This window comes from Saccostrea cucullata, unplaced genomic scaffold (assembly GCF_032062105.1).
Source record: "Saccostrea cucullata isolate Sc308-1 unplaced genomic scaffold, CSIRO_AGI_Scuc_v1 ctg696, whole genome shotgun sequence".
NCBI classification, from domain to species: domain Eukaryota; kingdom Metazoa; phylum Mollusca; class Bivalvia; order Ostreida; family Ostreidae; genus Saccostrea; species Saccostrea cuccullata.
Window position 1 is genome coordinate 27,759 of NW_026918844.1, and position 26,011 is coordinate 53,769.

The following is a 26,011-nucleotide window of genomic DNA, read 5'->3' on the forward strand; positions in this document are numbered from 1 at the left end:
ATTGGAATTTGCCTAATCCACTGTGACTTTGTAGTGCTGTAATCCTCTTTAGGGAATAAGGCCACTGTGACATTCGCTTCAATCACCATGAAATCTCTTTTTCTCACGAAAACTACATGTGGCCATATTCCCACAGGCATAATCATGCAAACACGGAAAACAAAAATCAAAATTCAATACAACTTTCCCTGAATTCGCCACAATAGTCAATACTTCACTGTAAAGCAGACTAAAAAATTAACAGCTGTTTTGCATTTGGACATTTTTTTTTAAACTAAAAGAACAATAATAGTTCAAGAGAAAAAAACCTAAGATAATTGGACAACTGAGCAGAAATCAAAGCAAACATGAGATATGAGATTTGTCATCTGTTAAATCAATAAATGTGATGCAGGTTTCTGTTATGGTTAGATCTGGGGACCACTTTCTCTGCAAGCTGAAAACTAGATAGAGACCTTTGCTAGATAGAGACCATTAAGAAAAGTAAATACTACAAGGGGAATTATGGGAAATTAAGCAATTGATGTGGAAAAGCACCTGCAAGAGTTTAGACTCAAACATTAGTCATTATTGTCAACAGACAATGCCATGGAGGAGTGAGCATCCCCTGCTGACCTGTCACACCCACCATGTGCTTCTTGTCAAGATCAGGAAATAATGGAAAAATCTGTCATCGATTCAGTGTGTAAATATTGGAATAACAATTAGTAACTATGAAAACACTCAGTCAGCATTTGACTCATTTATAAATTGTATTTACTATTTTGTATCAAAATAAGATGAAAATAATCGTTGTTAATTGACAATACATCGTTTAATGATAATTATTCATCAAGCAGTTTCTTTATTCTAAATAATCTGTACATCATTTGCAAAATTTTATTTATTTAAGGAATCACTGTCTAGTTTTGAGAGTATGCCAGGGCATCAACAATAGTGGGAAACATGGGATAATTTGCATAACGGGCGAAGCCCGTTATGCTAAAATTATTCCATGTTTCTCACTATTGTTGATGTCCCTGGCATACTCTCAAAACTAGACAGTGATTCCTTATATTTCCATTTCATTGTGAAATAAAATAGCAGATTTAGACTTTAAAAATGTAGACATAGACTTAAATCACACGAGGACTTCCATGCTTATTTCAATAGTCCTCGCCCACTGACGTCAAACACAAAGGCAGCCGCACGAGATTTACATGCATATTTAGCCTCCTTAGCGTCAGACACAGAGACAGATGCGCACGAGATTTGCATGCATATTAGGCCTCCTTAGCTCCTAACCTATCGACCTGCCTAATTTACATTCCGGCAGAATTATCAAGAAATAAACTCCGACAACTTTCAAAGAGTTATCACAGAGAAAAAAATTAGAAATGGAAATATATATATATATACAGATGCATGATGCATACTTTTCTTTTAGAATTATTTAAAATTTATTACAAACAATCTGAAATCTTACATGAAAAAGTGCTTTCATTATTTATATGTATGAAAAACTATTAAAAAAGACAAAGAAGCTTGAAATATGTACATATATTTGTACAAAAAAAGAAGTATTGTGAAAGTATACATGACTTAATTAACACAGAAAAATATATGATATGATTTTTTAAACCTATAAAGCTCAGTTTTGATCTTAATCTCACTTTCCACTATTAATCCCTTTTTTTAAAAATAAGAATGAGAAAAAAAAATTTGCTGTTCAAAGTTTTATGGCCCTGGAGCCGGGAGATTACATCATTATAGGTGAGGATATTCCCTGGCCCCTGGGTCTTTAAGGGCAACCCTGTATGAACTTTTTCTTTAACCACAAAAAATACAGCATATATACATAAAATTCTATGTAGCAAACCCTAAACACACACAAAAATATGTGGAGTTCAAAGAGAGTCCGCAGATGATTTATGCACTCAATCTAACATCTGATACTTTTAAATACATGAAATAGTAACTTACTTGATAGACACAATATCGCCATGTTTTATGTTTCCTTTCTTCAGAAGATTGTGTGACTTGCTCAAGAAAACGTAGTCATGCTGTTTCTTGGATTTACTTGGATTTAATGTGTCCTACAACAAAAATAATAAATAAATTTTATTAAGTCAATAGCAAAAGGGAAGATAGCTCTTGACTTATACATTGCCGACTGGTGTATCAATGCATTAATGTGCCCTATAAACATGACAAAATTATACAGACATTTTTATATATAATTTTTGTGACAAACTCTTTGTATTCTATGTACTAGCAAAAGGGACACAACTCTTGACTAATTCACTGCCGATTGATTTATAATAATTGCAACTAATTCTAGATATAATAGTTTATTTTTTTTTCAATGAATGAAATTAATCATGATAATTTCAGATGCAAAAATACAACTTATTTGCCAATATTTAGGCAAAAAAATTAATGTGTTAATTAATATATGTTACATGCTAACCAGAAGTCTCTGTCGAGACTGAAGCTCTACTGGTTTGTACTTATAGCAAAGGAAGAGAAATGTACTTAAGCAGTTGGGAATTGAAACTTTACAACAGCAATAAATAGAATAATGATCCTTGATAAAGTCTCTTTATGTCCTTAGTGTAGTCTACTTGTGTGCCAAGTTATACTGAAATCAGACCAAAACTGTAGGGGGAGTAAAGCATTTTGAAAAAATTTTATAGACGTTTTTATTTTTAACAACCACGGCAACACCATTCATGGAAATCAAAAACAGATAAACAGAATTATGTATCTTAGTGTAATCTACTTGTGTGCCAAGTTATATTGAAATCAGATCAAAACTGTAGGAGGAGTAGCATTTTGAAAGAATTTCACATAAATTTCTATTTTTAGTACCCACAGCAACACCGTTTATCGAAATCAAAAACCGATAAACAGAATTATGTATCTTAGTGTAGTCTACTTGTTTGCCAAGTTATTTTGAAATCAGACCAAAAAATGTAGGAGGAGTAGCATTTTGAAAGAAATTTCTCAGAAATTTCTATTTTTAAATACCAAGGCAACACCGTTTAATGAAATCAAAAACCGATAAACAGAATTATGTATCTTAGTGTAGTCTACTTGTGTGCCAAGTTATACTGAAATCAGACCAAAACTGTAGGAGGAGTAAAGCATTTTGAAAAAATTTTATAGACGTTTTTATTTTTAATAACCACGGCAACACCGTTCATGGAAATCAAAAACAGATAAACAGAATTATGTATCTTAGTGTAGTCTACTTGTGTGCCAAGTTATTTTGAAATCAGACCAAAACTGTAGGAGGAGTAGCATTTTGAAAGAAATTTCTCAGAAATTTCTATTTTTAGTTACCACGGCAACACCGTTTAATGAAATAAAAAACCGATACACAGAATTATGTATCTTAGTGTAGTCTACTTGTGTGCCAAGTTATATTGAAATCAGACCAAAACTGTAGAAGGAGTAGCATTTTGAAAGAAATTTCTCAGAAATTTCTATTTTTAATTACCACGGCAACACCGTTTATCGAAATCAAAAACTGATACACAGAATTATGTATCTTAGTGTAGTCTACTTGTGTGCCAAGTTATATTGAAATCAGACCAAAACTGTAGGAGGAGTAGCATTTTGAAAGAATTTCACAGAAATTTCTATTTTTAGTAACCACGGCAACACCGTTTATCGAAATCAAAAACCGATATCTTAGTGTAGTCTACTTGTGTGCCAAGTTATATTGAAATCAGACCAAAACTGTAGGAGGAGTAGCATTTTGAAAGAATTTCACAGAAATTTCTATTTTTAGTAACCACAGCAACACTGTTTATCGAAATCAAAAACCGATACACAGAATTATGTATCTTAGTGTAGTCTACTAGTGTGCCAAGTTATATTGAAATCAGAGCAAAACTGTAGGAGGAGTAGCATTTTGAAAGAATTTCACAGAAATTTCTATTTTTAGTAACCACGGCAACACCGTTTATCGAAATCAAAAACCGATACACAGAATTATGTATCTTAGTGTAGTCTACTTGTGTGTCAAGTTATATTGAAATCAGATCAAAACTGTAGGAGGAGTAGCATTTTGAAAAATTGTTTACAGACAGACGGACAGACGGACAGACAGACAGACGGACAGACGGACGGACGCCGGATGCATTACTATTGCATAAGCTCTTCTGGTCTCTGAACAGTAGAGCTAAAAATCAACAGAAATAATAAATGAAATTTAACACATTATACTTAAATATGTACAAGAATATGGATCAAGCATGCATAAAACATTTATTGGATAGGAATTATTTCTTGTTCTTCGATCTTAAACTCTTGAACAGTCAATAAACATCTTTATTATACTTCTGTTAAAATGTTTCCTATATAAAGTTAAGAAGGTTAAATAGCTATCTTTGATAGTCCTGGCATAGTAAAGCCATACCTCGGGGTATAGTTTTTGTTATTATACTTCTGTTAAAATGTTTCCTATATAAAGTTCAGAAGGTAAAATAACTATTCTTAATAGTCTGAAAATTTCCCCGCATAGAAAGCTATACCCCGGGGTATAGTTTTTGCTACCCACCCTTCGGAAAATTTTCATGCAATTTTTGACGCCAATTTTAATTTCCAGCGTTAAATCCAAAGCCTGATGATGTCATAATGACTTCAGTAGCATTGTGACGTCATCAGGATTTCAGCTCATTCTTGCAGTATTATCTAACTCCAAAGAAAATTCAAACCTTAGAAATTGTAATATACATCAGTATAATAAAACACTTATCCACTGGTTGTGAGTGGGATAGCTCTTTCATCAAACCCTTGACAGGAACTATTCCCCTCGGGCAAGCCCTCGGGGAATAGTTCCCTGTCGCGGGTTTGATAAAAGAGCTATCCCACTCACAACCATTGGATAAGTGTATAATATACCGGTACATGTAATTATGCATCTGACTGACACAGTAGGTCAGTTTTTAGTGCATTCACTCTGTGATCAGAAGGTCGTGGGTTTGAACCCTAGCTGGCCAATACTGACCTAAGCCGATAAAAAATAGGTAGCAACTCTTCCTTTGTCAAGCACTTGGCACTTTGAAGTGAAAATTGTGGGTCCTTTGCATTAGATCTTAAAAACCGAGGCCCCATGCCATCGCAGGCTTTGGCACAATAAAGTTCCCTCAATCACTACTCAATGACCTCAAGAACCAAGAAAGGGATATAAAACAACAACTAAATTGCCTAATTTATCTAGATGCATTTGAATATCGAAATTTGGAATGTTCTTGCTTGTTTTCCTCCAGTTTTTAGAGCATTATACATCCAGAGCATCACTGATTCAGAAGCATAAGTAATCAGAGATTACAGAGCTCACCTCAACAAATGGTGGTCTTTAAGTAAGGCAAAGCCCCACATTAAACTAATAATCTAAGAAGTGTACATCCAAAAATCACTCATCTGGAAAATTGAGATGCAATTATTAGTGTGAATCCCTAGATGTATCATCCATGCAAGTTTGGTCAACATAGGGCTTATAGTTAACTCGGAAATCAGATCTGCACCAAACAATATAACCTGTTCACTCATCTGGAAAATGTAGGTCAGATCCAGCATCTGAAGCAAGCCAGATAGTATGCATCCTTAGATGAATCACCCATGCAAGTTTGGTCAACATAGGGCTTAGAGTTAGTTGGAAATCAGATCTGCACAAAAAACTGCATAAAAAATGTTAACCTGCTCCAAAAACATTAACCTGGCCATTCCTTAGCTAAAATTGCAGCTTCTGAAACCTTGAGTGGTATAATAAAACACATTACAAGTATCTTCCATGCATATTTGATCAATGTAGGGTACAGAAGTACTTAAAAAGAAAACTGCTCCCAAAACCTTAACCTGGGATGCCGAAGGTATCACATAAGTTCCCCCTAACTTACGTTGAGGTGACCTAAAAATGTGTATTTCATATTATATATTGTACCAGTATATAGTATCAATAAGCTAAAGCAAAACGCATATAACTCAATACCTGCATTGAGATGCCATCTACCCTGCTGACATAACCAATGGACTCCTCTAAGGCGTAGAAGCCAGTGATGGCCGTCATAGTGACCCCGAGTCCTATCTTACAAATCGTCTTCAGCGTCTCTCTAGACATCCCTACACACTGGTGATCTACAACATTTAGTCAAATCAGTATAATTCACATGTACAATACTCATCAAATTTGATGTGGGACAATTACAGAGTGTCAGTGTGTCACATATAAATCAAATCATGAGATTCACGGACCACAACTCAGTATGGCCCTACTGTTCTTCTTCAGTAGATTTTTATCTATAATACTTTTATTCCTACGTAAAACTTTGATCCATGTTGTAACCTACCCCTACATCACAGGTGTCATTAATCTTATGGAAGAAGTCCCACCCTACCTCTTGGGGTTACCTAAATGGACACTACCTCAAGATATATACCATTATGATAGTTAATATGACTATAGACACATGGTTTTGCTGCTCTTGAGAAAAAGACACCCCACCCCCCATATATCCTTATGTTAAACTCTGATACCCAAGACATAGTATGAACTGAATGCTGATTTGGGGAATTATGAAGAGAGATACATTTATATTTTTTCATTTCTTTCTTGTTCTGTTACAAACAAACACCCAGACTAATTTATTTCTCAACATCTGTCATCTTCATTATATAGTTTGAATTTGAACCCGAAAAAATAAAAAAATTTTCAAAAATATTCAAAAGTTGGTCATTTATTTTTGACTGATGAAATGCAAGACTTTTATCTAACAATTAACAGGAATCACGCAGTAAGAAGAAGGTACGGTTTGGGCTTTATTGTGCCCTAAAATTTAATGTTCTTAAAAAGTTGTGAAATTGGCTTTAATAATAGTTAAGTAGATGAATATGATAAATCATTAAAGAATACGGCATGATGGAGGACCATTCTGAAAATATGACGTCACAAATTCGGTAGATTTCTACGTTTGGTGCAGAAAAGCCTCAGAATGACTCATTTCTGTGCTTATTTTCCTTTAGAAAAAAGTGTCTGCCACCGTCGCCCACTTCAATTTTTGGATATATTATGTAAACTGTTTTGAAAAATCACACATACCAAAATCTTTCTGGGCGACGGTGGCAGAGTACGTTTTCTGGAAGAAAATTTCACTGAAAATGAATGTCTTCTGCAACTTTTTAAGAAAATACGGGAAAATGCACCAGTTAATAACGTCACAATTAGCATATAGGAGGTCAAATGAGAAAAACAATTTGAGTATTCTTACTGCATGGAATTCCTATGATTCAGAAAGAATGAATTTTAATTTCTTAAATCACTTTCATATTTTTGGAAAAATACAGGGCTTATTTGTATTGAAAATGTACCTTCTTCTTTATCAGCAAACTTAAGGGAACATAAATGAGAAAAAAGCATAAATCCCACCATAGACAGGCATCTCAGCCCAATGACACCTCCACCTGTCACGTTTCACACCTCGGCCATGACTGGCTGACCAAAAATTACAAGAATTGTATGTTATCATATCATTTGGCATTGTTTCTCTTCATATTAATACATAAATATTTGTTACAATATAATTATATTTTGTAATGAAATTTTGCTTGGGTCAAAGTGTCTTATGTATGGGCCGTCTCAAATCTTGGGCAACCTAGCTGTCAGAGCCGAGGTGTCATTGGGCTGAGATGTCCGACGTTCATCCCACCAGAAAGCTTTGCAAGAATAGCAGAGCCCTATGTTCTCGAAACAAACCAAAACAGATGCTTTTTTAAAAACTTTATTCATTTTCACTCCATTGATACATGGCAATGACATCACAGTGTTTCCGTTAACGCATATTTCTGCGTATTTTACGCACAAAAATTACTTTTTACCCCCAAAAACGTCACCTAAAGGGTCATCATGACGCAGAAAAAAAAATTGAAACAAATTTTAAAAATCCAGTTCAATATTGATGCCTTCATAGAAGAAGATATTTTACATATTTAATTTACATTCTGGACAACTTTCTAGGAATTAATCATTGCTTTTAGTTTAATTTCAAAGTGGCAGTGATTGAAATCGGCATTTCCACGTCAACAATCTATTAAATTCTTTTGTACGATCTATCTAGTAATTCTTAACAAAACCGGAAGTGCAGATAAAAATGGCCCTTCAGCATGTTCAGTCTTACATCGGCATATTTATATCAGCTTGGCTTTGTCAAAAAGGCTAATTATGGTAATATAATGGTGAGTAAAGTTCAATTCATTAATAAACAGTTTTGTAAAGCAATCAATCACTTTCAATTGTTATCTTTTGATTGAGGTATTCACAAAACCCTAATGGTGTAATCGGTAAAATGTGACAGTGTACCGGTAAATAAAAGAAGTATACATGTATCAATTATATTTTACTTTATTATTTTTTTTTTTTATACATGTAATATGCTAATATGAGAACTGTAAGCAAAACCAGAATATATTTTGACCCTCAAAAAATCGTTTTGACTCCCAAAACTTTATATCAAAGGGTCATAATGACCCTTGGTTAAAATTTTTTGCAGAAACACTGCATCATCTCTGATTTTATGAACGCTAAATCGGAAATTTATATTCTCCATTGCAAAGTTTATAACTTGCAACTTTGAGCTAGTAACTATAGATATAACGTTAATATATGTGAGACTTTGAAAATACAACGGATATGGTGATCATATGTGTTAGTAGCTGCAGATTTGTAGTGTTATGGTTTTATAGATTTGTCTTTGACCATAACGCTACAGATCCCGTAGTGCAAAAAAGGTGCAATTTACGGTGTAATATTTTTTGCGCACTTTTGGAGAGAATTTCTCCACTCTCCAGCATTGGTCAATCAACTACCTTTCACTCCCTAATTCTAGACACATTCTGTAGCCAACATGTTTATTTTATCCACCTCCCAGAAGTCATTTTTCAGCAATCTAACAAATAATTTTAATGAAGCGAGTTTATCACTTGTAGAGACGACTATAACTGGTTGGGAGATAGATAAAATATACAGATTAGTTAAATAATGTGCCTAGAATTAAGGAATGAAAGGTTGTTGACTGACTGATGCTGGAAAGTGAACTAGGGGATCTGTAGCGTTATGGTCAAAGACAAATCTATAAAACCATAAAGCTACAGATCTGCAGCTAATGTGTTAGGCACTTATTAATTCACTTGTTCCAAAGATGGGGACACCGTCGTGACATCACCTACATGTAGAGTACTGTAGTCTGATACTATTCTCACTCGACCGACTGCATGTTACACAACATAGAGAAAATTCGGTCCGTGCACATGTCACCTTGCTTATCATTTTTTAAGCTGTTGTCATCAAAGTTTTGATTGTACATTTTGGTAAACATAAAAAAGTAAGTTTATCTAAAACTGTAGCACCTTATATGCCCTTTTCAATTTGCATATTCTCTGTTTTAAAACTTTGGCCTTGTTCAAACGAAGAATCTCCACTCCTTTCTTTTCAATGGCTTCTGGTAAATGTCGTAAAAACTCGTGCTGCATTTCAATTTAGATTTTTTTTAATCACATTTACTAAAATTTATCCTTATCTTAAGGGAAATAATTTATTTGATATTCTATAGAGGTGAATAATAGACCAAGTTTTTATTTTACTTTACAACAATCAGCAAAAAGCAAACATCCTCACGATACTAAAAATAAAAAAGTATCAAGACTAGTGAGTAAAATTTTCCCCACTTTTCCTATACTTATGTTTACCAGAATATAACAAACTTGGTTTCTTGTGTACATTATTTCTTAGAAAAAGTGTGTACACGACTTACACACATAGATAAATTAATGTTAACATTTAACTTTGAAGAGAAAGTTGGGAAAATTAGAGGAAATTCAGAATAAATGAAATACCATCTTTCATGTGCGCCTAGGTGTTAAATACAGACGATTTTAAGAGAAATATTTAAATATAATTTTTGTTATTTTCAACTTTACCGATTACTTTTATAAAGATTACAGGCATTATCCTGTTATTAGCATCGCGATGCGAATAATTTTTGACGTTGTTGACGTTGTTGACGTAAATAAAATTATAATTTTGCGAGCTTAGAATTAAAAATTTAGTCTTTAAACAACAATATTTATGGATTTTATGCTTATTCCGTTAATTCCCACTCTCTGTCATCGGCTTATACATAAGTCATGTCTGACAGAGGAACGAAAGACAATTCTGCATGGGAAATTGGTTACTTCCGTGATATTTTTAGAAATAACCTTATTCTCAAGTACGGTATAAAAAATAATGCATTTTTGATAATTCGGAATAAATGTCTTCATAAACAAAACTATAAATTATATAACTAAAAAATTCAATATATATGTACTTTATTTTGTTATAAATGAGTTGAGATAAATATATAACGGAATAAATGTCTTCATAAACAAAACTATCAAAATTTAATATATGAACTTTATTCCGTTATAAAAAAAAGTTGAGATAAATGTATTAACGGAATAAATGTCTTCATAAACAAAACATGCAAAACTATACTGCAAAATTCAATATATGCACTTTATTCCGTTAAAAATAAGTTGACATAAATATATTACGGAATAAATGTCTTCATAAACAAACTATCAAAATTAAATATATGCACTTTGTTCCGTTATAAATTGGTTGAGATAAACATTTAACGGAATAAAAGTCTTCATAAACAAACTATCAAATATCAATATATGCACTTTATTCCGTTATAAATAAGTTGAGATAAACATTTAACGGAATAAATGTCTTCATAAACAAACTATCAAATATCAATATATGCACTTTATTCCGTTATAAATAAGCTGAGATAAACATTTAACGGAATAAATGTCTTCATAAACAAAAGTATCAAAATTCATTATATGTACTTTATTCCGTTATGTAGAAATAAGTTGAGATAATTGATAACGGAATAAATTCCAAGGTCTTCAAAAACAAAACTTTCAAAATTCAATATATATTTAATGTCTTCATATACGGAATAAATGCTATCCATTGCGATTACATGTAAATGCATAATACATTTTAGTACTCTCATTTATTCTTTTTCTGATCAATTTCATTCATAAAGTAACATATTTAAAATTTTCATATCGGATATTTTATTTCTGCACGGATTTCAATGTACAACGTATTCCAGAACAGGTTAGGAAGTAAAAGTCCTTTGTTTGTACGTTGCGTGACAGTGTAAAGAAATCCCGCACGCTTCAGTAGAGGTAGAACATTGAAGAGTCGCTCATCACGATCGTCTACTACACTTTTAAGAAAACTGAATGCATTGTGAAACCAAAAAAATATGTTGTAATCTCTCTCTTTGTGAGGCTTATGATCTTGATATTTGGAAACGTTGTCTCTCTATATATACTCCTGTTATTAGCATCGCGATGCGAATTAGTTTTGGGGTATTAAAATGTTCTTCGTCTCTCTATATATACTCCTGTTATTGGCATCGCGATGCTAATTACTTTGGAGGTATTTTATTCATTAAAACGTGTCATTTTAAGAGTGATCCCCCCAAAAAAGCCAAGCCCCATTTTTTTCTGATGGTATCCCCCAAAGAAACCCTTTTCCCGGGAATACTTCCCTTTGTGGAGCTTATAATCTTGATATTTGGAAACGCCGTCTCTCTATATATACTCCTGTTATTAGCATCGCGATGCGAATTAGTTTTGCGGTATTTAAAATGTCACTCGTCTCTCTATATATACTCCTGTTATTGGCATCGCGATGCTAATTAGTTTGGAGGTATTTTAAGCAGTAAAACGTGTCATTTTAAGAGTGATCCCCCAAAAAAAACCAAGCCCCAGTTTTTTCTGATGGTATCCCCCAAAGAAACCCTTTTCCCGGGAATACTTCCCTTTGTGGAGCTTATAATCTTGATATTTGGAAACGCCGTCTCTCTATATATACTCCTGTTATTAGCATCGCGATGCGAATTAGTTTTGCGGTATTTAAAATGTCACTCGTCTCTCTATATATACTCCTGTTATTGGCATCGCGATGCTAATTAGTTTGGAGGTATTTTAAGCAGTAAAACGTGTCATTTTAAAAGTGATCCCCCCAAAAAAACCAAGCCCCATTTTTTCTGATGGTATCCCCCAAAGAAACCCTTTTCCCGGGAATACTTCCCTTTGTGGAGCTTATAATCTTGATATTTGGAAACATCGTCTCTCTATATATACTCCTGTTATTAGCATCGCGGTGCGAATTAGTTTTCGGGTATTTAAATGTCCCTCGTCTCTCTATATATACTCCTGTTATTGGCATCGCGATGCTAATTAGTTTGGAGGTATTTTGTTCATTAAAACGTGTCATTTTAAGAGTGATCCCCCAAAAAAGCCAAGCCCCATTTTTTCTGATGGTATCCCCCAAAGAAACCCTTTTCCCGGGAATACTTCCCTTTGTGGAGCTTATAATCTTGATATTTAGAAACGTCGTCTCTCTATATATACTCCTGTTATTAGCATCGCGGTGCGAATTAGTTTTCAGGTATTTAAATGTCCCTCGTCTCTCTATATATACTCCTGTTATTGGCATCGCGATGCTAATTAGTTTGGAGGTATTCTGTCCATTAAAACGTGTCATTTTAAGAGTGATCCCCCCAAAAAAGCCAAGCCCCATTTTTTGTATGGTATCCCCCAAAGAAACCCTTTTCCCGGGAATACTTCCCTTTGTGGAGCTTATAATCTTGATATTTGGAAACATCGTCTCTCTATATATACTCCTGTTATTAGCATCGCGGTGCGAATTAGTTTTCGGGTATTTAAATGTCCCTCGTCTCTCTATATATACTCCTGTTATTGGCATCGCGATGCTAATTAGTTTGGAGGTATTTTGTTCATTAAAACGTGTCATTTTAAGAGTGATCCCCCCAAAAAAGCCAAGCCCCATTTTTTCTGATGGTATCCCCCAAAGAAACCCTTTTCCCGGGAATACTTCCCTTTGTGGAGCTTATAATCTTGATATTTAGAAACGTCGTCTCTCTATATATACTCCTGTTATTAGCATCGCGGTGCGAATTAGTTTTCAGGTATTTAAATGTCCCTCGTCTCTCTATATATACTCCTGTTATTGGCATCGCGATGCTAATTAGTTTGGAGGTATTTTGTTCATTAAAACGTGTCATTTTAAGAGTGATCCCCCCAAAAAAGCCAAGCCCCATTTTTTTCTGATGGTATCCCCCAAAGAAACCCTTTTCCCGGGAATACTTCCCTTTGTGGAGCTTATAATCTTGATATTTAGAAACGTCGTCTCTCTATATATACTCCTGTTATTAGCATCGCGGTGCGAATTAGTTTGGTGGTATTTAAATTATTTTTTTCCTCTAAATTTTACTTCCAACAATTTAAAATCATTAAATGTTAAAATATTAACTCATTTAACGCTTCTGACGTTACGTAAAATAACGTCAAAAATTATTAGCATCGCGATGCTAATAACAGGATAATGCCAGATTACAATGTGACAAACTTATGATATAATTTTAAACTAGATTACCGGGGTAAATGAAATATTTGTACCTGAATATTATAAAAAAGTTGATGAATAAGACACTAACGACTAATGATAACAGACCCTTTCGCAATAACTGTGGTACTACTCTTTTGCAGGGCAAAATGATATTGGCTATTTTTGTGAAATTATGACGTAAAAGGCTAAAGCAATTTTTTTGAAAAGGCTGTTTTAATTATCGTATAATCAACTAAATGCCAAACGTTATTAATTTGCCCTGTAGAAGAGTAGTACCGCAGTTACTGTGAAAGGGCTAATATTTGGTGCTTAGATCTGTAGATTAAATTGGCTGTTGTAGCTCTCAATTCATTTAGGCCCGGAAATCAAAATATAGGCTTCTACATTTTATTTTTCCTTTGACCAATAAATTCCCCACTCAGCAAATGAAAATAAGTACATGTAATTCTGATTTGCTTTTAAGGAATGAAGCTTATCTCAACTTATATTATACGATATAACATAACTTGGGGCAGTTAAGTCTTTATAAACCGCGAAGCGGTTTATAAAAAAGCGTAAACTGCCCCAAGTTTTCTTATATCATATAATATAAGTTGAAATAAGCTTCTGAATCATTCCTTATAATTTAATTTCAGTGCAGACAATGAGATAATTTTACCCCCAGAATAAGGCTTCACATTGATTAAATTTTAAAAGTAACGTCAAGCGGAGTAATACGTTTTTTGACGTAACTCATTGTGACGTAGGCAAGTTATATGTTATACAAAATGGAGAAAATCTTTTATCCAATCAAATGACGTGCTACAAGTAAAATTAAATTATTTATAGATGAGATACATCCTTTGTGAGATGAAACCAGGATTGTTACATTTCTCAAGGTTCTTCATGTTAGATTTGGTCTTGTGCTAGTGCCTTTGATAACAGGTCTTACTTCATTTGTAACTGTCACCAGAGAATCTAGATTGAGTCTTTTAAGATTTAACAGTATTAATGGGAAATGTTCCAAAACTATATTTTTATTAAGGTACTTGATATATGATTATACAGTAAAACTCGTTTAGTACGAACACGGATATTGCGAATTCACGGATATAGCGAAGTCATCTTAGATCCCCAGCTATTCAAATTTACTGAATTTCTCATATGGTTATAACGAATTACGGATAAAGCGGTCCCAGTGACTTTGTTATAACTGAGTTTTGCTGTATTTATTACCGGTAGTGGCAACTGCTTGAAATATTCTTATTTTCTTTCCTATAGATACAACTAAATCATGGCTACTGGTACCAGTATTCGAAGAGACTTAAGCTTAGAAACAGATGCTCAACCTATTCACCAGAGATTTCATCGTACACCACCAAACCACCAATACAGTGGACCAAACAGAATAAATGATGCTGAAGTCTACAGGAATGATCCACGATACCCCAGCAGTGCTACACACGAACCTGTGGAGCATTTCCACCTGGTTCACTTTGTTTTTGTATCGGCCAAAGAGGATTTTTCAAAATTTGCGGAATTCAGAATCTGGTTTCAAAATATTGTAGATACAATAGAAAATGGGGCAAATGTAAAAATCGAGCCTCATGACAGTGAAGAGTTTCCTCCCGCCCATGATGATAATGTTCACGATATATGTGAGAGAGCAATGTTCATCTTACCCTTCCTTACCAAGAATTACTGTTCAGACAAAAAGCTGCAATTTTTCACCAGTGAAGGTATTGGAAAAACGAGACTTGATCCCACAACACCAACTGGACATTGCTCAAAGGTTGTCAAAAATCAAAAGATGTACTGTATCAGGCCAGTTTTAACTGCAGACCCCAAAACTGGGGAATATTCTATTCCAACAGGCCTGACTATGATGCGAGGCATTGATTACTATTGTAAGGAAAAAAACCCTGCATTTGTACGGAATCAAGTCATTGGCATGGTAAAATCAGCCATGGCAAAGTTCCAGGAGAGAAGAAATGCCATGATTGCAGCTCTCACAGGAAATGATAATTTCTTGGATGATTTTAATCAAAGGTTTGAGCAAATGTATGGCCCAGCACCAACACCTGAGATGTACATGCAAAGTATTTCCTCTCCAGAGTTCCCTCAGAAAGAAGTGAGGTATTATGATATGCCTGTTGTCCATACTTCACAAGGTAGATCTGTAGTCCAAGAACAGGGAGAGGAAAGGTCAGAGGTCAGAGAGGGTTCACCATTGACCAATGGCAGACGACAAGCTGCATCAGTGGATACACTGGATAGACAAAGTGGTATCCAAGAATCTCAAGGACAAAGCAGCACGAGTCAAAGTAGCTCCACAGGAGCAAATGGAGGTGAAGAGGGAAGTAGCTTGGATTTGTCTCTGGAGGTGGACGTTGGGTCTACAAGTAGGAGTCTAACGGACAGGGATACATCTGAGAGAAGCAAGGTAACCTAGAAATGTTTGTTACAGTAGAGAGATGGATTCTCTTATTTACCGAGTATTGTATTTCAAAAGCATTACCAGGGTATTATATTCATTTGGTAACTATTCAAAAAAAATAATACTCAATATTCGAAACAATCATGTAATGATGGAAGAAGGACTGAATGCCTTTGAGAAGCTAATGCTGGATAGAAAACACTATAAATATATATAGCTATAATTAATATGCATGATTCAAGTTAGGTATCAATTTATTTTTACATCTTGATTTACATGAGCAGCTCTCTTAACATACTGAATAACAATTAAAACTTTCAGGATCAGCACATGAGGAAGGAAGTTGGCTCCACTCCTGCTAAACCAGGAACAGGTATGGTGTCTCAGAAGTATGGCAAGCCCTTTTACTATTTATTCGGAAAATAAATTTCATCTGAAAATTACAGAGATATCTCTCATTTTAGAGAGATATCTCTTAAAAATAAGAGATATCTCTCAACTTAAAGAGCTATCTCTTATTCTAAAGAGATATCTCTATAAGAAAGAGATATCTCTTAAAGTTAGAGAGATATCTCTTATACTTAGAGAGATATCTCTTTTTCTTTGAGAGATATCTCTTTCTCCTTGAGAGATATCTCTTTCGTAATAAGAGATATCTCTGAACGTTAAAGAGATATCTCTGATCGTTAGAGAGATATCTCTTTCAACTAGAGAGATATCTCTTTCACCTAGAGAGATATCTCTTTCACTTAGAGAGATATCTTTCCAAGTTAAAGAGATATCTCTTTAAGTAAAAGAGATATCTCTCTAAGTTTATCTTAAGAGATATCTCTCAAAGTGAAAGAGATATCTTTCAAAAGGGTCTAAAAGAGATATCTCTGAAGCAAAAAGAGATATCTCTTTATTGCAAAGAGATATCTCTCTTCATTATGTTTATTTAAATTCCATTTGAAATGACTTCTCCCTTAACCGGAAGTGAACTTTTTATTCATTATTTCAAAAGCTGAGAAAATTCGGTCCAGAGTCTGTAAGTCTCGTCACGTGACTCGCGAGATTTTACGATAATTTTCACTTCCTCGCACATGGTCATGGTGAATGTGTATTGAGTTCAGCATGTTTCTGGTTTACACACAGCTTTCAGGGGGAAATTAAATAGTTTTACAAAGCCGAAGGGTTAACGTTGTCCGACTTACGATGTATGAATTTCATGTCATAAGAAATTGGGTGCGAGCGTCCACCAGGAATATTTCGATCGAAATACAGGTAAACAAATCAGAAAGTGTCATACGTTTCTTGTTTATTTTGAGGGAAAATGAAGTGTTTTATTCTTAACCGAATGAAATAATTTCAAAATTATCTTTTGCCTTAATTTGTTAACAGATTTCTCTTGAATCCGAGATGTTATTCATCAGCTGATTATAGAGGAGTTTTGTCATTGATGGGAACCAACGTCATATTTATGATATTGTGGCTGCATCACTTTTGTTTGGGTAATTTTTTAATATACCTTTTATGCCCCCGTAAACGGAGTTTCGGGGGTAATTAGTTTTTGTCGTGTCTGTCTGTCTGTCTGTCTGTTTGTCAGCAAAAATTTTAACCTTGCCAATAACTTTTGATTTAGTGGAGCTATGACTTTCATATTTCATATGTATATTCCTTGTGTAAAGACCTTTCTTTGGGTACCACCAAATTTGACCTTTTGACCTTGACCTTGGAGTTTGACCCACTTTAAAAATACAACATTGACAGAAATTTTTGAAGGGTTAGGACTAGGGCATTCATACTTCACAAATTTAATCCGTGTGACAAGACATTTCATTTGATTTCAAGAACCTTGACCATCTGACCTTGACCTTGGTGTTTGAGCTACTTTTTACAAACTTTAACCTTGACCATAACTTCTGAATAGTTGGGGCTAGAGCTTTCATATTTCACATGTGTAATCCTTGTGACAATACCTTTCATTGGATATCAAGAATCTTGACCCTTTGACCTTGACCTTAAAGTTTGACCTACTTTTTACAAACTTTAACCTTGGCCATAACTTTTGAACGGTAAGGGCCAGTGCTTTCATACTTCCCATACATAATCTTTGAGACAAGGCCTTTCTTTAGAACACAACAACCTTGACCCTTTGACCTTGACCCGGAATTTGTCCTATCTTTTAAGATGTTAACATTGGTCATAACCCTGGAGCAGGTGTAGTTAGTGTTTACATTTCTCATTTCTTGTGAAAAGACCTTAGTTTGGTACAATTAACATATTTGATTTGCATTTGAGAAAGCTTAACTGTCGCTAAATTGCCGTACGGGGGCATCAGTGTTTCACAAACACATCTTGTCTTTCAGTAAATTTTAACCTGCTTTGTATTAATGGATTATTTTTTTGAGCATTAAATGTTTGTAGCAATTTAGATCTATTTCACAAGGATAAGATGTTCATATATTTTGCCATCTCTCTGCATTAAATAAAATTTAGATGACCATATTTCTCACTTTAGAGAGTATGTTTCCTGTTTATAGAACATGGTTTATGGATTTTGGTAAATTTTTCTGTCTGTTTAAATTCGCCTGCATGGCACAGTGGTTAGAGTGTCTGCTCTAGTAGAGTCGCGAAATAAGGTGTTGATCCTTACATCATGAGTTTGAATCCCACTGTGGGATGTGGAGACCTGTCCTTGGGATGATACAGTATAACTGTGGCCCCTTGTTGCAGTAGGTCAGGTGTTGGCACAAAAAAGATCCCTTCCTGCTCAATCAGTCAATGGCCCTGAGTGCTGAGTATAGGTCATTAGGACAAAATTTGCAGCTCTCCACTGTCGTTTCCATATGAGTGAAAAATTCTTGAGAGGAACGATAAACAATAAACAATCAATCTGTCTGTTCAATTTATTCACTGATATTACACAACTGTAAACTTATTTTATAGCAGAGGTACAAGAGAACCAGTAACACAGATAAAAGATGCAGTTCCTAAGAGATCCAAAGTCAGCAGCACCTAAGACTATACTGACTTTGAATCATCAGCATCCAAAACAATGCAAATCAAATACAGGTATGAAATTGATGCAACAAATAAGTTCTAAGACAAATATAAACTTTATTTTTTATAAGACATAGCATATCAAAATGACTAATATACTAGTCAACAACTGGCCAGCTTTAAAAATATATTTGTTTGATGTACTCCTACCCACTTTTATCAAGGTTGGCAGGTAGGTTGGTAGGTACCGGTAGTTTTTTTATGCCCCACCATGATTATGGCCAGGGCATATAGTGTTTGTCATGACTGTCTTCTGTCTTTCTGTCCATGCGTCACACTTTGCGTTTAGCTCAGTTCAAAGCCCAGTTTCAAAGAAACTATACAAGATATTTCATCAAACTTTGCTGATAGATATTGATAAGAGCTATGCAACTGCATCAACATTTTCTGTCCTTGACCTTTCCTTTGACCTTGACCTCACTTTTCTTAAATTAGTGTTTAACTTAGTTTTAAACATACCATTCAAGATGGTGTTACAGCAAAACTCGGTTATAACAAAGTTGCTGGGACCTATGAAATTACTTCGCTATATCCATAATTCATTATAATCGTATAAGAAATTCATTGAAAATTTATAGCTGGGAATCCAAGATGACTTCGCTATACCCATGAATTCGTATCAAACTTACCATACTGATGAGAGCTTTTCAACTGAAACAAACATTTTTTGTCCTTGGCCTTTCTTTTGACTTTGACCTCAATTTTCCTAAGTTAGTGTCAAACTTCATATGGTGATGCATTCTGATGTAAGCAATTCAACTGCATCAACATGACGTTGACCTTTTATTTGACCATGACCTCACATCTCTGAAATTAGTGTCAAACTTCATATGCTGATACATACTGATGTAAGCAATTCAACTGTAACATTTTTCAAGATATTCTGATCAAATTTCATACAAATTTTCATTTTGCATGACTAATATACCCTTGGCGGGCATTCCTGTCCTGTGGACATATTTCTAGTTTTTTTTTCTTATGTCTTACAGCATTGAATAAATTGATAACTGTCATATTTAAAACCACAGACTCAGAAATCTGTTAATGTTTTCATTTAGTTACAAAGACTTTGTATTTTTAAATTAAAAAGCATCCTAAAAAAAAAATATGATACCTTATCTTTAAAACATCTATGGAAATTAAGGGGGGTGTTAAAAAAATTTAAGTGCCCCTAAGAAATGAATGCAAATGGGTAGGGGCTATTTTAACAGGTCGGTCAGAGTACATCAAACAAATCATTTTTTTTATTGTTGGCCTAGGAAGGGTACCCTAAATATGAAAATGCAACAAATATTTTTAAATAAAAAGATTTGAAATGAAAATATTTTTTATGTATAAAAAGGACAATTTTTATTCTGATTTTCTTGTAAAATCATTGATAAAATTTAATGAAGAAAGTTAAGATTTGTATCAAATAAATGGATATTTGTAAGATTTATAACTCATTATTTGTCAGGCACCTTAGTCCTACATCATTATCAGTTGCACATACAACTATGGCCTATGTAATAATTCAATATTACAGAAGCTTGCTAAATTACAGGTTTTGTCTGTACATCTGGCAATCTTGGGGCAATACTGGATGGTTTTAACTAAGAACTGATCCAGCATGAAGACCAGCCATGTGCCTCACCTGTCATGACATTATTAAAGGTAAGTGTCCCTATAAGCAAAGAATCTGACAAAGCAAAACCTTCATCTTAGAAGATTTACATTTAATACTTATTTGATTGGTAGTTTTAATAATTTTTTTTTCTTCTACGCAGCCTTTTATTTAGCATTTCTGAGTACTGCATGGTATATGATTGCCATACTTTCCAAAAATTTTTTTTAAATGCTTTATTTTGAAGCATTTTCCATATCCATATATACACTGTACAAACACAAGACAATTTTCACCCACTCACCACCACAATTGCACACACTCACACAGTGCACTTTCTAAAATTAAAAATAATGAGATGTTTGTAAAATACTTATGCCCCCCTCCCCCCACATTGGAATTTTTTATCTAAGTCCAAAAAGGCATTACTCTGTCAAAAATGGTGCAAGGATACCCAAAAGAGAACTTGACCTAGATATTCATGATCATCTGATAAATCTGTATACTAAATTGCATTTCACTATGTGCAACCTCTGCAAAGGAAATGAACAGAAACTGCAAGTAATTGGAATTTTTCTAAGGCCAAGGGGTATAACTCTGTCAAAAATGGCGAGATGATCATACCCAAAACAGAACTTGACCTAGACATTCATCTGATATACCTGTAAGGCTGTATACCAAATTTCATTTCAGTGCAATGGTTGTGAAGAAAATGAATGGAAACTAAATGGACTGACAGACAGCCGCAAAGCAATATGCCCTCCTTTCTTCAAAGGGGGGGGGGGGGGGCATAATAAATGTACATATATGTAAACATATGACAGTTAAACATACAATTTATCCAAAAACAAAACAGATGTACCCAAATGTGTAGATATAAATTAATAAAAAACAAGTATATACTGACAAAACGTCAGAGATACTCAAGCTGTAGAAAGTCAGCTAGGAAGTGTCATTAATTAATATCCTAAAATGGTATAAGATGAGGGCTATTAAGTTCAATCTTCTGTTGAATAAAATACAGGTAATTGAAACAAAATTCATATATTGAATATTGAATATAATTAATCGTACTACTTTTTAAGATGAACTTACGTTCTACACTTTCAGGAATATTTTATAGGGGATAGTTGCCGTTTCTCAATTTAATGAAATATTTGTTTATTTAGACATTTAATATACTTCAAACTCATGCGCGGATCTAGGGGGGGGGGGTCAGGACCCCCCCCCCCTGGAATTTACCAGGTTAAAAATGTATATACTAAAACAAGGAAAAAGTTACCATGGACCCCTCTTGGAAAATGCAGACCCCCCCTGGTAAACACGAATATCAATATGTGTAAAATGGGTTTGAAAAGTACTAACCCCCCCCTCCCCCCCCTCACGAAATAGGTTTTTGACGTTTAGGCAAGTTTTACTCTTGTTTTTTTGGCTTGTCAAGAAATTTCTGGGATAGGATTTTTTTTTTTGACTGAGCTGGAAAAAATTCTGGATCCGCGCCTGAAACTATAGACAGTTTTTGAATTTTTTGCTTAATAACGTACATCACAACCATAGGCGTCGGAACTGGCATTGAAAATTGGGGTTTATGTAATTTTGTTGGTTTAGCCCCCCCCTTTCAGTTAGGCCCCCACCCACTTTCAGTTTGCTTCCGACGCCTATGACAACATTTAATATACATCAATCCAAACAGCTTGTTACAAGCCTGTAGAAAAGTTTTTTCAAAGAGGGGCGGGGGGGGCGGGCTGCAACTAATCCACGTGACTACGGATTCATCCAGCTGTGCGACATGTCCAATACATATTCCGTACGAATCCAAAAGAAGTTATATAGGTTCCATTACCAAACTGACGATAATGCTATTTTTTAGAAAAACAAACGTACGTATGAGGGAGAATTTATCATTAATAAATTTATTTTGTGCTATTATTTTATTGTCACTCAAAGTACACATCATTTACAGGCAAGTGAGTTACAATATCAGTTGGGGGGGGGGGGGGGGCATTTTGTGGCCAAGCATATTGTAGAAATTGTTAACGATGGGGTAACCTGCCGTCACCTTTCAGAGTCACCAGTGGACTCGTCCATGGATGCTTTGTCGGCGACTGAAAGTTACCTGAGATTCCTACGCTAAGGAAAGCGCAAAATCTCTGTATAGAAGCTGTTGCGGCTGCGGGGCTTCACTCGTTGTTCATACGCCATAGAAAAGAATCCAACATTAAACACTTAATATCTATGAATATACAAAAGTTTTCAAGATAAGCTTCATTTTTGTTTCTAGAAATATTTTTCTCTACCTTGAAATACTATATTTTCGTGTTTTAAAACTTAATATATCGATGACCTAGCATCGTTTTAGATAACTCAAGCCCCTCTAGGGCTTGAGTAATTACAATTTTGATTTTTGCATCACTTGTTGTACACATTATCATACAGGACCCATTTACTGAGTATTTTGTCCTTACATCATGTACATTGAAAAACTTTTTCACAACATTTTCTATGTTTCTGTAATACTTGAATAACTTTACTGCATCAATAAATAATGGTTTACTATCTTGTGATCTTGAATAGTAAATAAAATTTTTTGCAACTAATAAAAGAAAATTTTCTAAACAACTTCCTTCTATATTAACAAGTAAAACAGTTCTTTTGGATATTTTGTAATCTTTTTCAATGACACTAAACCTTTGTACAAATTGATTCCAAAATTCAGTCACATTAATATACACAATCATAAAATAAGTGAATTATTGTCTATTGTTTATATCCTGTTTCTATGTCTGTTTGTCTTTTGTCAACTTTAACCTCCACCATAACTTTTGAACCATGAGAGATACAGACTTCATATTTAATATGCCTACTCCACTAATTAAATTCTTTCAAAAGACACCAAGGTCAATGACCTTGTGACCTATATGCTAAAAATAGCTTTTTTTTTAAACTTTCGCCTTAACTTTTGATACATTAAGATAGAGAAATCATATTTGGAATGCCTTCTTCATTAATTATGCTCTTTCAAATGACACCAAGGCCAGTGAACTTTTGACCTTTAATGTGACTTTAATGCTATAAATACCATTTTGAACTTTCACCATACCTTTTGTACCGTTAAAGATAGAGACTTCATATTTGATTTGCATACTCCACTAATTAAGCTCTTTCAAATGACACCAAGGCCAATGACCTTGTGACCTTGACTATGACCTATATGCTCAAAAAAACTTGTTTGAATTTGTTGCCGCCTGGTGCATATTGTTTCACAAACACATCTTGTTTTGAAGTAGTTTTAATATTTGAATTTCTGTAGAATTTTATGTTACATATAAAAACCAAAAATTTTTAAAATCAAAATCATTTTTATTTCAGTACTTTGTGACAGTGGGATGATGGAATATTAAAGAATGGACATGGCTCTATATTACTGCATCAGAGATCAATCCAGGTTTACTTATAAATCAAAGAAAAACACTTAAACAGTCAAGCATCATTTGAAGCTACATGTGTCACCGCTTTAACAATATGCCTGCTTATATAACCAAGAAAGCACAGTGACCAGTTGTACCTATGATGTCGGACAAGATCCCGAAAAAAACTTCCAGTACACTCATCTCTACCTGCAAAGAATTGAAAATTCTAAATGACTTGTATCAACACTTTTGTACTTTATCTGGCTTGTATTTTCAATACTCATTAGCTTTTAGCTTCCTGCAAACAAAATTTCATAAGTACTAACTTGCAGGTGTAAAATATTTGAAACAGTTTGCTTGTCCAAAAGGAAATTCTGCCAATTAGCAGTGGCATGAGCAGTTGATTGATGTCACAGTTCCACCGGCAAAGTATTTGTAGCTGAATGGTGCCATGTAAAACACTTTTCACAAGAACATGGAAAACATCCTAGAAGTGAGGATCTACAAGAAATTAAGAGAATACTTTCTTGAATATTTTCAATGTTATAAAATGCTTGTGTACATCCTTTATATGTAAAACTAATTACGCATGTAACTACCAAATATACAAATTAAACTTCAATCCTTAAATTTGTTCTTAAGTTTATTTATATTGTATTAATTAAAATAAGCATGCAATATTTGTCTTGTTATACTGAAGGATTCAATGTTAAGAAAATGTCGTTCATTGAAAAAATGTGCAACCATTCTGCACAGTTAGCAATTTTCATGGAGAACCTATCGATGTGCATTTGCAATTGTTGGGATGACAGGCACACAGTAGAAGAATTGTACTTGTTAATAAATGTTTTTTACCAATCAAATTTCAAATTGATAATTTAATAAGAAAGCATATGACAAATTTAACTATCATTATGGCCCATTGATTCACCATGGTGTTTGAGCTTTTGTGGACTTGATACTTAACTAGTAAGTTTGAAATATTGAAGTAAAGAAAAGTGCAGCCCAAAAAATTATCCTGTACCTGATTTAAAATGAGTGCCATCCTTAACTACTTGGGAGTTGCCGCACTCTTCATGAGTATAAGAATTATTGGATATGCCTCATTAACAGGTCTATACTGGTACATGGATGACACATTCAGTCGAAGCATTGTCCCTTTTTCAGTACCTCCTGGATCTCTATAAAATATGACAAATGTAGATAAAATGTTCTACCATTGAATGATGAATGTCTTATGGACCCAGTGCAGACCTGTTTGGTGACAACATTGGATTAACTGGGGATTGTTCTAGCTAAGACAAATAAGAAAATTCCTATTTCTAATGCCTATAAATAAAATGTCTTTCTCATAATTGTAAGAGTATTTGGGAACACGGGCACCTGAAGTATGGATGATACCCCCCCTTTTTTTTTGTTAAATTTAAAAAAAAATATTTTTAAAAAAGGGGGGGGGTATTATCCATACTTCAGGTGCCTGTGTTTGGGAAGGGGGTCATAAGGCTTTACAGTTAATATATTGATCGTACATGTATGTCGTTTAACGTCCTACAGTTAATATTGAAGTTGAATATATACATCCCTGTTTACATGAAAGAAGTAATGTTGGACGTTTTTATTTTCGGAGTATTAATTAATTAAAAAAGAACATTAATTCTATCAGGATTATGTTTAATCGACGTAGTAATCAATGCTGTATTCCCGTGATCGATGAAATTGGGTGCATGTAGGCCTATTTCGAATTTGTTTTTTATTGACTTCGCATTCTATATCCCCGGCTCAGCTGTCCTGTGAGCTAAATAAATGAAATAAATATAATATGGAACCAATCTTTGGGGGACGTTTTGGTTTGAAATCCTGTTTCTTTCGCTTAAAACAATAAAGCAATTAAACGTTGTTTACCTGTATCAATCAGTCCATTTTATCCTCTTCTTTTCAATAACCAGAAAACGAACGACTTAACAGACATTACTTCCTGTTTCGCTTTCGTTTTTAACGGGAGAATTAGTTATTTTATTTTAAGGGTGATTGGAAAAGAGATATCTCTTTCATTAAAAGAG

At 34.2% G+C, this 26,011-nt stretch overlaps 2 protein-coding genes and 2 long non-coding RNA genes across 6 annotated transcripts in view; 2 read left to right on the plus strand and 2 right to left on the minus strand.

Annotated features, from left to right (window-relative positions):
- Positions 1 to 9,509, minus strand: part of LOC134272223 (mitochondrial inner membrane protease subunit 2-like) — a 29,085-nt gene extending 19,576 nt beyond the window's left edge. For both annotated transcript variants that reach the window (XM_062754474.1, XM_062754483.1), the window contains exons 1-3: positions 9,391 to 9,509; positions 5,981 to 6,126; positions 1,963 to 2,075 (exon numbers count right to left, since the gene is read on the minus strand). In XM_062754474.1, coding sequence (XP_062610458.1) covers positions 1,963 to 2,075; positions 5,981 to 6,109 — 242 coding nt within the window. In that variant the 5' untranslated portion in view covers positions 6,110 to 6,126; positions 9,391 to 9,509. The remainder of the gene's footprint in view (positions 1 to 1,962; positions 2,076 to 5,980; positions 6,127 to 9,390) is intronic.
- Positions 9,510 to 14,753: 5,244 nt separating this feature from the next.
- LOC134272238 (uncharacterized) overlaps positions 14,754 to 26,011 on the plus strand; it is a 31,189-nt gene continuing 19,931 nt past the window's right edge. The window contains exons 1-2 of the mRNA XM_062754491.1: positions 14,754 to 15,902; positions 16,218 to 16,269. Coding sequence (XP_062610475.1) covers positions 14,754 to 15,902; positions 16,218 to 16,269 — 1,201 coding nt within the window. The remainder of the gene's footprint in view (positions 15,903 to 16,217; positions 16,270 to 26,011) is intronic.
- On the plus strand, positions 16,920 to 24,629 carry LOC134272249 (uncharacterized). Of its 2 annotated transcripts, none has more exons than XR_009993156.1 (5): positions 16,920 to 17,159; positions 17,277 to 17,386; positions 18,828 to 18,950; positions 20,482 to 20,591; positions 23,911 to 24,629. It is a non-coding gene; the product is annotated as an uncharacterized LOC134272249 (long non-coding RNA). The 2 variants fall into 2 exon arrangements; XR_009993153.1 differs by having other exon boundaries at positions 16,922 to 17,159; positions 18,825 to 18,950.
- On the minus strand, positions 23,881 to 25,935 carry LOC134272259 (uncharacterized). The gene is made up of 4 exons (XR_009993157.1): positions 25,854 to 25,935; positions 24,976 to 25,132; positions 24,278 to 24,452; positions 23,881 to 24,158 (listed from the first exon to the last, which is right to left on the minus strand). It is a non-coding gene; the product is annotated as an uncharacterized LOC134272259 (long non-coding RNA).